At 32.3% G+C, this 18553-nt stretch overlaps 2 protein-coding genes across 2 annotated transcripts; both read right to left on the minus strand.

Annotated features, from left to right (window-relative positions):
* Positions 1-5406: 5406 nt before the first annotated feature.
* Positions 5407-10031, minus strand: TRIADDRAFT_11602 (uncharacterized protein; the record flags this gene model as incomplete). Its single annotated transcript, XM_002116429.1, has 16 exons — positions 5407-5485; positions 5646-5737; positions 5816-5895; positions 5962-6049; positions 6195-6338; positions 6442-6489; positions 6624-6721; positions 6810-6880; positions 6977-7035; positions 7117-7258; positions 7345-7411; positions 7496-7580; positions 7653-7766; positions 7893-7976; positions 8586-8669; positions 9984-10031. Coding segments are annotated over 16 exons (1383 nt in total), but the record flags the coding sequence as incomplete, so codon positions are not given.
* A 3224-nt stretch (positions 10032-13255) lies between these two features.
* Positions 13256-15402, minus strand: TRIADDRAFT_30791 (uncharacterized protein; the record flags this gene model as incomplete). The annotated part of the gene is made up of 6 exons (XM_002116430.1): positions 13256-13451; positions 13582-13633; positions 13742-13886; positions 14091-14177; positions 14424-14508; positions 15302-15402. Coding segments are annotated over 6 exons (666 nt in total), but the record flags the coding sequence as incomplete, so codon positions are not given.
* Positions 15403-18553: the final 3151 nt, after the last annotated feature.

Here is an 18553-nt window from a genome sequence, read left to right on the forward strand (position 1 = left end):
GCCATCACCAACGAAACAATGCTTATAGCACGCTAAAGATGACGAGGATCTCATTTATGTCCATATGTAATCGATTGAAATATTAGAAATACTAAAAAATAATTAGATATAAATCATTTTTAGTGTCTTTTTAACATCGAATCGCTTTGTTATTCCCTAATCCATGTTGTACAAAGTCAGAACACTTTTTTGCACTCGTGCTATGTAGTTTTAGACTAATCGTATTTAATATATTACTCTCTTTTAAACAGTGATTTTGGCTACCAAAGAATAGCTAGTTTAGAAGAGTTGTAAATTAAATTTATGCGAGAATGATAATCATAATTATGTTCCTTGTTTATTGAAAATTCTCCAAGCTACCATCAAGCACTTATGATGTGTCAACATCATAATATATTGTCGCTAATGCTAGGCGATTATATTTAATATTTTTTATTTTGCTTCAAAGGGCTAGTAATCAATCTTTACATCGTGATGAATATTGCTAGAGAAATTTCCTATCTATTGTTTGATGATTATTGCTTGTTTATAGTACATCAGGGTATCTAACAGCATGTAGCTCGAATAAATTGCAGATGTAGACTAGTATTTTTACCATTTTTTTACTAGTATTAGCACGTAGAATTTTTGTAATATGGTTTTTTATTAATGGTATCAGCACACTTAAATTTTTAACTTTATTGAATTTAAACTCAGCTCAGGATATTGATGGTAAAATAGTAGTTAGCACAATGGTATTGTGATAATGGAAGGATTCATGAATAATATATAGTAAATAGCGGTGATGCTGATTATCGTCCATCACCTTGTAGTTAAATTTTATTAGTAGAAGCTTGAATTGATCTTTCATCATGCTTTAACTTCAATTTAAATTAATGATCATCTCGCTTTGTAGCTATTTGAATGGTCTCTTTAGCATTTTAATTAAAAATTTGCAAACAAACCAACTGATATGACCGATTAAACGTATTGCAGATAGCTCATAATATGATCCATACAGAATCTAAAATCTATAAAAAATCGATCCTTCATTGTTTATTACGATGCAGTCAAATTTTTAGATGCTATAGGTGTACCTTCTACCCTTAAATTTAAAACAGTAATAAGAAGTACCATTTGACAACCTTCTTTGTCAATGTAAGATCGCCCTGCAGCGTAATGGATATTTAAAATCTAGCAGGAGTAAGTTACAAAGGCTGATTACCATACAAACTTTCGCAATTAATTCAATTTCTTAAAACTCATGACTGTTAAAGCTAGCACGAAAGTTTGTAAATGCTTACATCAGTATATTGACAAATCATGAGATTATTAATATACGAGTATTAACGGATTATACAGTACTGCAACGGCAACTGCAACTACGTGATAAGATGAAACAATCTAATTAATTAGGTACCAGGAACTTCTGAATTATTCTCCTAGAAGTCCGTGTTAAGTGCTAGCAGGTTATAATATTCAATAAAGACCGAAATCGATATTTGTAAGGGTTCATTCCATTATGCAGTAAGAATAACTGACGATGTACACATGAATGATTATAATTATAAGTATACTGTAACCCACTAATAGCTCGTGTCTCGTAAAAAAATTAGATCGAATCATTAAGCATATCATACAGAAATTTCTTTAACGTCAATTTCTATATTAGCAAATTGCGTAATAGCTAGCTCTAATCAAAAGAAAAAGTAGATCAGATCAGACTTGACTAATTAAAAAACTCGAATATTAATGACAGCATTTTCCAAGAAATCTTTAATAATTATATACAAACCAGCAAAATCAAACTTTATTTGCTGTTGTAGTGTGGTAATATTGATATCAAACAAAGAAAGACATATGGAATTGAAATATATTTTTAATAACATTAATCAGGGAATGCTGATAAATTATATCATATCCAAAAAAAAATTTCGATAATTAACGATCTTCATTAGTTCTTGTTGACCAAGAATGAGATTGAAATTTTTACAGAAGCAACGAAATATACACAAGAAATACAATCTTTACCACAGCAATACTTTAACACAAGTATTACACATTTTATACGGTTAAAGTATGATATGATGGAGTAACAAAGGAAACATACAAGATGTTTATCAATCAAACTTTGGTTTTAATGATACGATAAATTTAATTACGCCTTATAACTCTTTCAGTAAATGCATACAATATACAGCTTGGTAGTATTTAAGTCACAAAGGCATGATAATAAATTTTCAGCAGTTGCGACACGAGCATGATATTCTAGAAAAGCATACGAACACTAATTTTGATTTCCATTGTACGCTATCTAAAGATAGAAATTTAGCATATCAGTGTCATTCTTATCCTGTTATATATATTTAAACTAAGTCTGGAAATTTAGTCTGTACATTAATCATATTCGGAAGTTATAATTCACAATTCCTACGAGCAAAGATTCATAATTCTTGTTGGATACATCACTGTACAGAATAAGTTATCATCAATAAGCCGGTTATGACGATACATCTTCTCTTCTTTTCTTTGCTTCCCGAATTTTAGACTACAGTTAAAACCGATAGTATTACTAATAAAGCAAGTGCATAGATATAATACACACTTAACAAACCTTCCGCGATTCCTTTACAAAGAGTACCTCATCATCATCGTCATCTCCATGTTTTCTCTTTCCAGATCCAGTGTCACCATCATCAAACTTAAAATCGCCAGTAACAATACTTCGTAAAGTATCAAAATTACTAAATGTAGCTTCGCTACTTAGAGCTCTCAAAACTGGTCGCAGCGGTTTCAGCTCTTTTGAGGTAACATATTTATGGTTGCGACTATAGATTTCATTTAAATATCGTAAAACTAATTCTTTACTGGATGGCAATATATTTCGTGAAATCGATTTTCTGGAAATGTTAAAAATTAGTTAATAGGAAGTTAAGCGAATTTAAAACCGTAATTACATCACTATTACTTTTCTGGTAAATTTTTTAATATTTCGATAAAGCTATCTATCACTTCACAGCGGAAATGCTTCCACCAATGGCTGAAGATACATATCAGAAATGAATCATCTCGCTTCGCTGTTGAGATTAGTTGATCAATCAACGATGTACTTGGTCTATAATCCGGCAAAATTTAGTAATTAATTCCTCAGTAAATAATTATTGTTAATAGGGACGAGAACTAAAATGATCAGGTACCGTATAGTCTTCATGGCAGTCACGAAACCTGTAGAAGCTTCTGGGTGATCTAAGTCCAGTGAAATCTTTAGTTAAAAGCAAGCTCTATCTTTCAGTAACACTGTCTAAATAGATACCTTCTGCTGATAGCTTCGCTAACACTGGAAAGAACACATCCGATTTTGGATCCTCTGAGTGGACAAGTTGCCATAGTGTACTTTGCTCATAATAATCCCAATTTAAAGAATCCACTACAATAGCAAGAATTATTAATGGACAAAACCAACAAAGAGCATAGTAACATTTACTGTAATACCTAATAACTGTGGCATATTTTCGTTTCCTAGTAATTCGCACTTATTTAGTGCAATCTGCCGCGAAATTTCGAATAACTACAAAAATAATTAGAATACCGAAAATTTTTGGATTACGATTCTATAGATATTACATAGGCCTGATAATTCAATAGAATAACACCCATCTAACCTGTATAGGGTCTACATACGATGCAACAGTCTTTATTACTTCCAATTGCCCATTAAGCGTATCCTTAAACTATTGCAACAATCATACTAATGTTAGATATCATCGAAACGTAATATCTAGTCATCGATGCTTCAAATGTTATGACAAACGTACTTGGGATAGGACACTAGGTAGGATGTAGCTAAAGACGCTGCGATCGTCTTCACCGCAAATCTAGAACGCGACATTAGATAGTGATAAAATTATGAATTTCTTGAGTAAACATACAGTTAAATAAATGTCTGTTTACATACTCACCTTCAAGTCATACGATAAGCACTCATTTAACTTAATTTTCTCATCGAATCGCATTAAATCTTCAACGTAGTCTTTGTACATAGTTACGGAATTGTAACTAACAACAGAACGTATTAGTGCTATCAATAACAAAAATTGAAACCTAAATAAGCATGTGGTACTTACTTAACTTTTATATAAAATAGGACCATATATCCTAGCCTTCTTTCACCGGCTTCCTTAACATAGTACAACAACTTTGAAAGAATATTCTTTTCAGTCGAATTTACGTCCAAAACGTTCCTGAAAAGTAAGTGTTATATATTCAAAGTTAATAACTGTAACGATACTAATTTTATTTCCAATTTTTAAAGATAAGCTTTGGTACCGTATCATTGCAAAATGAGGAGTATAAAGAGACTTTGTAACCGATCTGTCAAAACATTATATATAATGATTGAAATTAAATGAAAATACATCAGAAGCAACATATCGTAAACAAATCTAAATAGAGGTAGTATTAATTAATACACATACTCATCAGATTTATCTTCGTCTAAAAGGTGACTACCGGGTCTATAATCAAGTATCAATGACTGCGCCAAATACATAGCTATTTTCTTTAAAGTCTCATTTGGTAAATGCTACATTCAAGAAATAAAATACGCAAGATATAGATACAATATTTAAACATGTCTCATTCGTGAACTAATAATTGGTTTTTAAGTGGTATAACTGCTATAATATTTGATGGTAAATAACAATTTACATTATAATTAACAATCACCTGTTCAATTAATAATTGGAAAAGGGTGTCGATGATTTCACATTTTCCGGCCTTATCTCTGTTAGATTTAATAGAATACCCTCAGCGTTGACGCAAAGTACATAGATATCTAGTTTCAGTTTCTTAGCAGGTTACCTTCCTATCTGATTAAGCTCCACTAATGACTGCAATATTTTGTCAGAAAGGCTTAACTCCTTCAATGCAAGAAAACTGCGATCATTTTCAATGCTATCCGTGTTTGTATTTTCACTATCAGCTAAAGGACTTTCTGGCATAGGTGATTCTGCTATGGGCTTAAATGTATATTTGCTACTTGGATAGTCTTGCTTTGAATCAGTATCCTAAAATTATATGTTGTCTTTAATGGTATTCAAAACCAAGAAATAATTATTTAGTAATTTGATAATCTTACATTTGGTTCATCGTCTGAATCTGAAAAACGAGCCGTATCTTCTTCGTCATCTCCATATCCTTTGTTGCTGTCCGATAAATTCGTAGTAGTTGTTGATTTTTCTAGAGAAGACGCAGAACTATCACCAGTAGCATCTACTGGAGGTGATTCATTGCCTGATTTAACCGCAACACTTGCGGAATTAGTTACAGGTGGGGCTATAAGAGAACAAAATCAAGGAATCGTTAGCACAAACGGCGGAATGTAATCCTATCAATACTATACTAACTTGAAGCGCTTTCTATATTGAAAAATTCAGGGAAATTATATTGTAACATCTCTTTTAATTCTTTATCAAGCTTCTGATGATCAAACAATGGAGAAAGAGAGCTAAATTTAAAACGGAAGATTTTTTTAATTCAATGTTGTTGTCGTTAGCTGTGCAGCGGTCCTGGTGTTCACATATATCACTCATTACAGAACTAATTACTAATAGAAAAATAACGAAAAATTCTTAGTAATATCAACAATTTCATGAAATCAATTTTACTTTAAAACACGTTTCTCAACCACAAAGTGAAGCGCCTTTCGAACTGCATTTCGTATTTGAGTCTCCATTGGCTTATAAAAGCTGGTTATAATCTATCAGAAGGATAGACACTTAAAAAAAAATATTTTTGTTGTAATATTTAAAGAGAAACAGCTAATTAATCAACATACCCTACACAGGAAATCGAGTAAGGTAGCGGATATTGTGATATGAGATCTCGTAGAATGAAGCATAATCAAAATGCCTGGTTCTGCATACAAATAAGTTTCAGTTAGTCATCAGCATAGATACGGCATTTGTTATTATAGCAAATAACCTATATTCATAATATTTTCCTGTCCAGGTTGATAACATAGCCAATCAAAGAATAACGTTAATTTTGCGTTAGCGGATGTTGCATTATTCTATTTGCAAAAAAATTAAACGCATTTTATTTTACTACGTATATAAAGCAAGATAAAGTTACATATAATAATGTAGATGGAAGTCTAGTGGTAGCAGTTTTTACTCGCAATCGTTGATTGGTAAATTAAATTTTTAAAGCGGTACCTGACAACATTGTAGCAACCACCCAATCACAGCCCATCTTGGAATGATATCTGATCCCAAGATCTCGTTGGTAGGATGAATTACTCCACAAATAAAGCGGATTATATCGCATAAAAGGGCATGACTTTCCGGATTGGCTAAATACTATTTTGCAGACGTAGGAAAAGAGTTGATAAAAATTTCGAAAACAAACACATATCCGCTGACTAAGAAATTATATTAAGTAAAAGTCAATCGATTTGCTTACTTTTTTCTGAAACCAATCCTGATATTTCTTTTGATGGCCTAACTTTACCTAGATTTCCAACATTGAAAACAGTAACCAGAGAATTAGAATTTGTTGATATATCACTGACATTAGTACAATATGCATTTTACGTGATAAATTTTTATGCATTAACGCTAACAAACTAGTTTAATTTGGGTTACCTTCGAAGTAAGAAAGACTAGTTTATTTTCCATATCTGGAGTTATACGACTGATTAAGAACTTGCGGGAAGTACGTAATTTTAGTAAGTGCGAGATACCTAATAAAATAGAACAAAATTATAGTACTAACTATACACTTTATAACTCGTCGTATACATGGAGGCTCTTTATAAAACGAACAATTACCAGTAAAATGAGGACTAAGTGATCGAGGATTATGTATAATGTCTTTCCAAAGAGTATTAAAGACAGGAATTCTAACAAATCAGGTTAAAAAATGATTCATGATCGAAAAGAAACTATAAATATCACTATCCGGTTCAAATATATTATATATATATATCACATCTTACTGGGCAACTGCTTGCAATAAACGTATGAGGTCGCGACCAATTTGAATGCAATCGGTAAACTATATTTGATAAATTGGAAAAATAAGGAAACTTTGTAAAAATTCATAATAACAATGGTATTGAAGAGAATGTAGAATTACTTTTTCTCTTAGTGTAGAACAGCAAAAGTCGATTTCTCGTTGCATTAAATGGTGCAATGGTGGCACAGAATGATCAAGTATCAGACGAAGGAACACGTATACTACGGCAGCCGTAAGAAAGTTGTAGCTAAATAGCCATGTCCTTGGATTAAATAAATAGATATTAATTGTAAATGTTCAAATTCCATCTACCGTTTAACGCTAATCGTAGAGATATATGACTTTTACTTATGTTCTTGAAATATATTCAATAGAGCTTCGATGTAATCAATGTTGGTACGACCAACATCTCCTCCTACAGTAAAACGATATCATAAAATATTGCAAATTACGCGACAGCATGTACTGCATGACAATGACAAAGTCGAGATATTCTTACCAATAATTTGTCTTAAGAGATAAAAGCACATCGCATCAGCTCCGGCTGCTGAAGATTTCACAAATTCAGTAAATAGCCATATAAGCTGTTTCAATGTAGAATAATATAGCATAAGGAGGGTGTAAGTCTGTGACATAATACTATTAGGAAAATTAACCTGATTCCGTGTACGTAGCTGGAATTTAAAAAACTTTTCAACAATAAGTTGATTGAGTTTCGTAAACGCCAAGGTAAGACCATCTCGTGATAAAAGAGTTAAATCACGATACGCCTGAGTTTTAATTATAATTATTTGATAACATTTACGATTAGAATTTAATAATTTGACTTAGCGTACAATGTGCCTGTAGTTGCAAATAGGAATCTTAAAAGTGGATTTCAATTGACATTAACTTACCTTTTGCGCAGCATTTTCGTCCGTTAAAATAGTGTAAAGTAAGCCAATGGTAACATCTTCATACTCTTGTTGTCCCTTGCATACCTATGAAATGGCGATATGCTAATGAATGGTATTTTACTTTCTACTAGAGTAATTGCTTACTTTTTGCATTTCTGACGTGCACTGATATAGCGATAGACAGTATATCTAGGTTAAGTTATATATATAACGAAAGACGATATTACTTCTGTTAACATTGAATTGAAAAGTAAACAACGTAGCGGTCTATAATTAATTTATCAAGCTATCAATTAATTATTCGCATATATCTTACGTTCTGTTCCAGTAAAACATTACGGTAATCTAAGTTGAAAGTTCATATGATGTGACACATGTACTAGATTATTAAACTATTAATTACGGTGTCAATAAACTATCATGACCCATTATTACTCTACATTAGTATAAAGCATACAAGGCTCTAAGTAGTTTAATATAAATCTTACATCTTAATTTAATTATTGTAAATTCTAGAGATCAATTTGATATCCTAATTTGTATTTAATTTAGAAATACAATTCGTATTTTACATCTAATTTATTCCATACGAGTACTAATTAGTTCACATGTTATAATTCCTATGTAATGCAAAATTTTACAAATTACTAGACTGTTTATCATACATTAAAATTATTAGTCTGCATGGCTTACCGTTGAGCTTAAACTATCATGAGCATCTCTTTCGGATAAATTATTAGTTAACGATGTCAAAAATTGATGGCTCTTTTCCCATTTCTGAAATTATAAAGATGAAGACATTTAGCAACGCTACAATAGTAAAGATCTATCCATGGCTAGCAATAGGTCTATAACTACTTGATCCAGTTTATAAAAAATCAATGCAATATCATTAGTATTTTATATTTCAGGTCGATCATTATAGAGTAGCAACATTGTGCGCTTAAAGTCTATGTTAGGTATACACTCTTTCCTTTCTATGATTGAAATCATTTCGAAATTCTACATTTCAGGATCATTAATTACAGAGTCGAGAGATTGTAACCTTTTTAGTCTATGTCATTTATCTTTTAATTCTTTACTGCCAGCATTGATCTATTTACAAATAGTGTGTAATAACTTCAGTATTGTGCATTACAGGACAAACATTTACAGAGTCAAGACATTGTAACCTGTTAGATACAGTATGTTCTACTTCTAGACTGATGGGGAAATTTTGATTGCTTTGCATACGTTTCGATCATCGCTCTTTGTCACTGCGAATTTCAATAGCAACAAATGATGTTCGAGTTTGGCATTGCTGCTAGAACAAGGAGGAATTGAACTTTTGCACTGTAAAATTTGCGTTTTAGTTCATGCAGCATCACCGGCATGACTTGGCCGTGATTGTTGATCTACAAATCGAACTCAATCAATGCCAATTGATTACACCTGTTACTGCTAGCACGCATTCCGATGAGGATATCTATGACAACCTTGATCTGCAAAATGAGCCCAACTCATCAATCGATGAGTTGGGCTATTGTTTTGATAAGCAAGTTCTACCACTACAATATAGCGTGGTTGTTAAGCCATATACAGTACGACTAATCAATCTATCATTTAATTATTGTCCATTTTTAAGTTACTGAGCATAAGGTTAAGATTACTGCCATTGCATACAAGAAAACTAGGATAAAACAGCTTACTATGGATTACAACCTACTGGTTATAGCACGCCATGTTAGGAGTGCAGCGCTAGTATGAAAGTCGTCTATTGTTGGTATGATGCTCTTGCGATACGAATGGATTGAATCCTCTATGCCATGCATACTATCCTAGATTATGATACCATGAGCGATGATACTTTACATGGATATTAATCACTGTATAGATTGATGATTGAAGGCAGTGATAAATCAATTGGCTATCTAAACGACAACACTACAATATTCCCGTTGGACATGCACTACACGCTCAATGGGTAGTAGTCCAACGATCGCTTGTCGATGAACAACTTTGCAAATGAAATTCTACTACAGAGCAAGCATTTTCTTTGAATTGTGACGTATTTGAATAAAATTAAGAATTCTTTACTATTCATCATCTAACCTGGTCGAGTTCATCTCTTGCATCCAAGGCATTATTGATAAATAATTGGGATAACGGTCGAGTAGGAATCTCAGCAGCTGCAGCCATGTTGCTTTTTCCACTTGCGGGAGCTACAGTATACAGTACAACAGCGTCAACCGTGCTACAGTCCGCTATGCTCAATACGGTACTGTACACTGTACACTATGTCTACAATTGAATCCTATAGCGCAATCATGAAGCAGGACTGTATGTCGTGTATGGGCGACGATATAATCCTGGTTACTTATGGTTGAATTCCAGTCCGGGATTGATGCAATGCCTCAAATTATTTACTACAGCACAGTATTGGATCGATACCATGGTTCGGGACACATAACTCATTACACTCTCTTTTACAGTCTTCTCCTGTCGACATACAGTGTATAGTACGGTAGAGGATGCACTGTAGGGTTCAGTACTGTACACTGTACACTGTGCCCCGAAGCCTCCCAAAAAGAAAAGAATTTATTGCACTGGACTGGAGTATTCCATACTTCTAATTCATTTCTTTATACAATTTAAATTCAGCCATTTTCCTATAACACATCCAGAAAATGCCGCTCAATCTATCTGCCAGTTCTGGACAAATATACTAGAACAAGTATAATGAAGTATACTGCCATTTCAGCAGCATTTTCAATAGGTCTAGTCTTGACTGTCATGACTCATGAGACAGTCTACAGTAGGTACAACAAGGGGCAGAAAAATGACTGCGTCGTTACAGTACTTAGTACTGTGATACATTGTACTGTAGTACCGTACCAAAGTGTGTAAAATTCATGTCGCTCAAAATTCCAACGCTAAGTTCCAAATTTTTGACATCTATTTAACACTGTACTAAGGTACTTGCTATGCCGCACTGTTTGTACTCTTGCACTCAAGATGAGGAATATGGAGTGCAATGGATAGGTTAGAACTTATGGAATCCAGGTTAGCAATCTGCTGATCCGAAATTGGACTGGTTAACCAACTGTACTATGATCCAGTGTATTACACCGTCAATGGTTACGGTGGACCGGAAGGCTCAACACTTCAATTGTACAGTACTTGCTATGTTACGTTGTACCGTGGTAACAACCGTAACATACGAAAGTGTGCAAAATATATGTCGCTGAAAATTGTGACGCTAAACCCCAATTTCTAGACATCGATTGAATTCCTTGCATGCACTAGAACAGCTTAGTGGACGTAATGTGCTTTTTGCAGTTATAGCACAAGAAACTGATCGGGTAAACTATTCTTTAGATTCTTCTGCTCGACTTGCTCTTTCCTCTCTCGTAGATAAAATAAAATTATGAATAAACGCATTTAAAATTGCCTGTCTAAATCTTCCTATTTGCTTGACTCGTCCAGATACGAGGTGAAGAGCACCTCTAATCCCTACTCTACTTCTTTCGAGCACAGCTAAAGCTCACACAAATTTTCAGTAATATCAATGGAATTGTACGCACCAGAATAGAATTTATATATCTTAAAGACTGAAAACGTTCATAGGGATGACAGTATTAGATCCTGTGCTAAATCTGGTGTCAGAGTTGAAAATACCCGTATAATGAAAAATTAACGTGAACGAGTGCATCTACAAACTAAATAATATCGAATAAAATTAACAGCATTGATATTATTCATTGGGTAGACAAGTAATGTTAAAATGCAGCAAATCATGACCCAAGAAATTTTATTCATTTGTATTGAATAGGTGTAGGCTGAGTGTACAGTCTACCAACGTTAAATTAAAGCAAGGGCATCGCAACTTCGCTAAGCACTTAATAAACGTGTTGATATTCACATTATTAATAGCATCAAACGGTGGAATTATACAATTACGGTTATTGACATTTGCAACATTACTATTCATTATAACAAGTTGTAAAGGTCAAATGATAAAATTCATTACGAACAAATTCAAGGCAATAAAAAATCCTTATTTGATTGGTATATAATATTATAGCTATGCATTTAAGTAACTAAAGTAGAAAAGATACACAAGCCAAAGCAAAACTTGTCAAATTAGAGATAGATAACGGCAATCTGACATATAGTATTTTACTACATAGCGAAAGTTTTCAATGGTACGTATTGAAGTCTATATTACAGGTAAGCTGAGAAATATGAAGATTCAAGAGGACATGATTCATTCGTCAATATGCTATCTTCTGTAATGAAAACCATCTAATTCGTTAACTTTCCACTTTGTCGCCGGTCCAATTCTTATGTATTTCGTACTGGATGCATGGAGCAGGATGGAAAATGACAGAAAAGCAAAGTACACGTCTGTTACTGAACTATACTGCCCTGAGCATGCACTGTTAGAATGGTAGCTGGGCATAAATACAGCTGGATAGATACATCAGTAAATCAATAAAAATGGAAGAAATATCGTATAACAGATCAAATATGTCATTCGCCGGTGAAAATAGGCTGTAAATGCAATAGCAATTCAAATTTGAATAGGACTATTGGTGTACAGCAGAGTATTGACCTACTGAATATATTCAGAGACAGTATCAACAGCTCACTATTCATCATTACATATCCAGTGAATAAATGGGCAGTTAAGTAGAGTCAATGAATACACAACTGGCAAGTTGTAGTTAACAAATTAAAGGTTACTCTTTGTAATAACAATTAATCCCTCTAGTACTCAATGTCATTACGCTCCATTTTACGATAATACTCAAATTATATTTTAAAAAAAATAAATGTAGCATATTGTCTTATTTAGAACCGGCTCGAGTCAATTATTCAAAACTAGTGCTTTCCATTTCAGGCATTAGAACTATTGTACAATCTTAAACATGTTGACTAGCGTTGAACGCAAACCTATAGAACAGTTCAAGTTTTGTTATCCGTCTCTCTTGAGGTAAAAATCTACAGTTACAATTTACATGAAAAATAAAATTGAAATTAAATCAATGCTTTTATCTGCAAAATTTACATAACGACAATTTGCAAGTATAGTCTAAGCTGGTAGTAAGATCTTTCATGATCCGTTATAACAATTTCCGTTTGTCATATAATGTTGTTGATACTTTCGGTACAAATATTTATAGTCCAGACATTTAAGATAGTACAGCTGCACTTTTACTTGGAAGGGGATTGAGGCTAATATAACGTTTTACATTTGGACGAGAATGCTCAGGCCAATTCTCATTAGTTATTCTATTCATTGCCTGTAGGTTGAAAAATGATAATAAATAAGAGATTGCTTTGCTTTCCTAATACAATATTGTTTCTATGTGAGTCGACTATCATACGCTTTGATACATAGGAATAACGTTTACCTCTAACTTTCTCGCTCTTTCTGTACTGAGAGGTTCAGTAGGTAATATGTAATTATTTTCATCGGCAACAGTTCTTAAATCAAAGTAATATTTGGCATAAATACTAGACGGAACATTGATATTAAACATGATCAACTGAAGGATTTCTCTTTCTAACGCATTCCTATCATATCCAGAATAGAAAGTCAAAAAAAGTTACTCTTTTCAATGAAGACATCAACGATAATTACTACGTAGATAAAGATCAATTAAATTTTAAAATCGCGAATGATTACATATTGAGAATAACATACATATCTTCGACTGTGGTATCCTTTAAAATTTGGCAGTAATCTATATTCCAAACTATTGAGCAAAATATAAAATGATATCTGAATATAGATATCTTCGATAGTAGTCTATAAAAAGTTATTAATGGAAAATGCACATTATAACACTATCAAGTACCCTTACCGGCTTGATCGTCCCATACTTTTGATGCTAATAAAATTGCGCCTAAAACTACTCGTCGCCAATTACTAGGATGAATATCAATCTCGGCATATTCCATTAATCGTTCCACATAAATTAAAGAAATAATGGCACATTCTGCAGTAAGCTAAAACCAACAAAATGAAATAAACAGTAATTCAGTAAAACCTCAATGAATCACTAAGAATACGCTACTATCAAAGAAATGGAGTAATAATGACCATTAAGCAGCTTCGATATTATTATTATTACTAATTAGTATAAAATATAGAACATTCATGATAGAAGACTTTAAATTACTGTTTTCCAGAAATAAGGCAGACAAGCTTACCTGTGCGGAAGAAAATAAAGTTTTGAAAAATTTATAGACATGGCGGTGCTCAGGTAAATTTATTATCGTCTCCTTTCTGACGGGCCGCTGTATTTTTGAAAAGTGAAAGATACTTATTCAAAATAAAAAGTAATCGTAATCATATCAAATTTACAGAACGGTAGCAAATCGGCAATCACCTTCAAGTTCAATAGCGTATTTCTATGTCATTATTATTAATAATAATAACTAAATCATGTAATGCACTCGTATTTTTCAGCGATAGTTGTATATAGTCTTGTGACAATACAACATTTTCATAACTAGTAGTAATTAGACTGACGACTTACTAACCATTAAAGGATGTAGTTCTTCATCGAAGATATCTTTAAGCCTGGGAGGATCATGTCTATACATACGTAAGGCAAAACATATAAAACTATTTTAAAACAAAGAATTTGATTTAAAATTGTTGACAAAGAGAATATGAAATGTAGCAGTAGTCTGTAGTCTTGACAACTATTGACATAATTACCGAAAAAAAAGGTAAAAAACTATACAACTTGTTTATAGCTTCAATCCGATCTCATAGATATTATGTATTGAAAGTAATAAACAGATTCTGTTGTCGATATTGAACAATCATTTTTTTACTTACGCTCCTTTCATTAGGTAACATACAGCCAATGATACACTAAGCGTGTTCAATTTGAAAGAAGGATTAACGATAGAAGAAAAAAGAACCATTTAAGGTCATAGGAAACGATTCATATTAATGATTCGATACAATAAAAATAGTAATCATGACTTATGGTTTATATGTTGTCATGTAATACCATATCACAGGTTAATTGTACAGTACTGTAGCGGTGAAGGCTTAGCGTCAAAAATTCTATGGTAGCTATTACACTTATGAAATCCATTCCATGCGAAAGACTGAGCTAGTTCAAACTAGATAGTTGCTGATATTATTATTTACTCAATAGTACAAAATGAGAGAGTGTAGCATTTTCAACCTAAGAAAGTCAATGTTATCGATGATGCAGCATAAAGTTAATTATGATCTAACCCAATTTGAACTCTTTTACTGCCATAATTGTTTAAAAATATCAACGTTAAAATCAATCTCTATGTTAAGAAAATGGTATGAACAACAACTGATCAACAACGGCTAAAAATATTTCTTTCACTTGTGACAAATTTGTCATCATAAACTGTAATCTAGCGCTTACCACTTTAGCGTACACCTTAAATTGGGTTGGCTTACAGTACTATCGTCCAGATAAATAGAAGAACATGAGCTATATCTTTTGTGTATAGTGCCATTCTTTATGAAAAAGAAAAGGTGAAATGATATAAATTAGATTTTTTTCAGCTATGTATTGCTACCTTTCATAAACCAACAATTAAAATGAAATTAAATATTTCACACGTTAGTCATTTACATAACTGGAATATAAATTATCAATTATGGCCATTTCTGACAATATATCTTATATGTCAAAGATCTTTCAATATCAATCAATCAATCAATTAATGATAACCGAAATTAACTGAAAATTTTTATCAAATTTATTTTTGAACATAAAGAATTTAAACGAATACAGGATCATTTTAATTATGGCTAGAATAGAAATTAGATTACAACGGAATTCTGTTGTTGGATTGAATATTATACAATCATGTGGATGTAGTTAATTGTAAGTTGACACTGAATGTCTCTAGTTACAAATTGGTTCAGTAAAATCGCAGACAGACACCATTTTTCATGACCATTTTATGGGTAACTTAAAACATTTCTCGCATCTATTCTTAACGCTGTTATTGAGTCCAAAATGAACAAGTAATAGTTTTCACTATAGCCAGTAGTCAACTTATTTTACATCATGTAAGACGTTAAATATGGTATCGTAATACGGTTTAACTTTATGTCATTTGTCCTCACTAGACTACTTATAACAAATTCCATAAGGTATAGTAACACAGCCTCAGACTATCAATTGATTAATCAACGAATCTACTTACTTCTCTTGAAATAATAGAATCTCTTTTACTTTTTAAAACTATCATTACTTTCAAATGAGTTCGAGTTGTATCACCATGGGGGTAATTTTTTTACAATCAATTTGTCATTAGATTGAATATATTATGCATTATTTATTTCTAACGATATTACTATTTCATCTATACAGTATTAAATAAGTATAACATTGTTATGTGGCACAATTCTACAATGTCTTTTTCTCAGTCTATAATAGTTATAATCCTTAGCATTTAAAGTGACTTTAAATCAAGAAGGAATGTGCAACCGACGTTATGGTGACATGATAGAAGTTGTCGAAGTTAGTTAAAAGCAAACTCTAAGTGTAATAATGAATATCTACCATGTTTGTATCAATAAATTGACTATGTTGAATTGGTAGTCGCGTCTACTATTGAATCAGTCAAATAGAATTACATCTCAAATCTACGAATTCCAGTTATTGCCAAACAAATGAAGTAAATGGACAACATGTATTAATCATTATTGTCCTAGTCTTGGATACCATAAGTATTTATACAACAATTAAAGGATTTTTTTTTTTTTTTGGCCAAGTGGTACAGTAATCGTTAAATAGTGTAGTAAGAGGGCCAACGTAATGTGAATGAATAACACAATTATTATTATTATTGGAGTACGTGAAGAACAGTATTATCGTGACAATATTTTGAAGAGTAATTATTCATTTTGACTGCAGGACATCAACTTGATGGGTATTATTACGGTAAATAAACTGTAGTTGAAATTTTATTTATTTGTATTTAATGATAAGAGTATTACTAGGCCAGATTATTTCCTGGTCATTATGTTGAAGAGGAACCCTAGGTAGCTGTTTGATGATACACATCCGATAAAATAGCAAGGATATTTTTTCTTAGCACCGTAGGCAAGAAAAAATTTGCGTTAATTGAAAAAGAAATAAAAGCTGCTATTAAATCAAATCGCATCAAAATAGCAGCAACGTATTGTGGCATTCTAACTAAGATAGAGAATCCTATTGGTGATATCATCGTAATAAATGTAGATTATCAATGTTAAGACAACATATTAAAGTAACTCTATATATCGAGGATAAAAAAGTCTTCAATAAAAAGTATAAATTTTAAAAATGGGGGGGGGGGGTTGAATTCTTGCATTAGAAGTATTTAAAAAGCAATGAATAGAAAGCAGCCTTTGTTATCCCGTCAGTAGTATAAGTTAAAGAAATCTGGCGAGCCCCTACTTCTAAAGTATCGTATTAGGAAACAATCAATAGAAACAAACCTCTACTTTAACCATTAATTTAATTTACGCTTAGAGTATCGCAACGTCATGTTAAGGATAGTTGAATTGATGAAGAAATCCATTGGGTAGGAATAGCAAAGAACTGCAAAGTGCAGTTGTATAAAAATATTACATAGTCTAGGTTGCAATAACTCATCTATTAATCTTGTAAGATAACATTGACAAGATTATCATGTTTCAAGTTGGATTGATGAAACCAATACTCAATGCTTGACCTTGTTATTGCGCGCTATTAACCACTAAGCGATGACGTACTTTTGATCAATGAATTGTTAATGTAATGAGGATAAAGATTGCAGTTTTGACTATCAAGCGAATACAGTTGAATTTCTTGTATCATCATTAATCCTATTGCTGTCTTACCTGATGCGATAAAAAACGTCGATTGCCTTTTCTTTTTCCACCTTGATAGAGAAAAATAAACAAAAAAAAGGCAATTTTATTTTGTGTTGAAGGAGATGGCATCGTGAACAATTAAAATTATATCAATCCATCGATTGAAGTTAATATCATTGTTATCGTATTCAATTTAGCACTTGATAGTAATAACGCCAGTAATATTCATGTTACTGGCCATCATTTGAATGATATAACTGTTATTACTCAATGATATTCTATTTTGACAGCAGATGATCAAAGTCAAATACATGTGGATTTTTCATCCTACTATGAAATACAATTTTAATGACCACATTGTAACTCGATGCAATCGCTATCATCTTATTAACCATCTTTGCCTACATCATCGCTCGTATGTGGATTAGTATAAGGGCCAAGGATGGAGATAGGGCAACATCCACATCCAACGCTATTTATTGACAAGAAAATTACTCATGGTGATGATGGTTTAAGTTGTTGTAGCTTTAGCAAGCTGAGTATTGTTTCAAGGGTATTGTATTGCCTGGACAAGAAGTCATATCGTCAAGACAAAACTATCAATAACAGATGAAAGACAAAAAAAAAATTGCTTCCATAGTGGGGCAAAATTGTGACCGTAGGTCATGAGTTAATACTACTGGATGTAGTTGTACAATCTGCTTATTTTATTCACTAGACTAGTGGATTAAAAAAAAAAATATTAAACAATCGGACGTAGACATTCTGTAGGGCATAGCATCAGGTTAATAAATATAAACCAAGTGACAACAACATCCATCCT

Source organism: Trichoplax adhaerens, genomic scaffold (genome assembly GCF_000150275.1).
Source record: "Trichoplax adhaerens TRIADscaffold_15 genomic scaffold, whole genome shotgun sequence".
Taxonomy (NCBI): domain Eukaryota; kingdom Metazoa; phylum Placozoa; class Uniplacotomia; order Trichoplacea; family Trichoplacidae; genus Trichoplax; species Trichoplax adhaerens.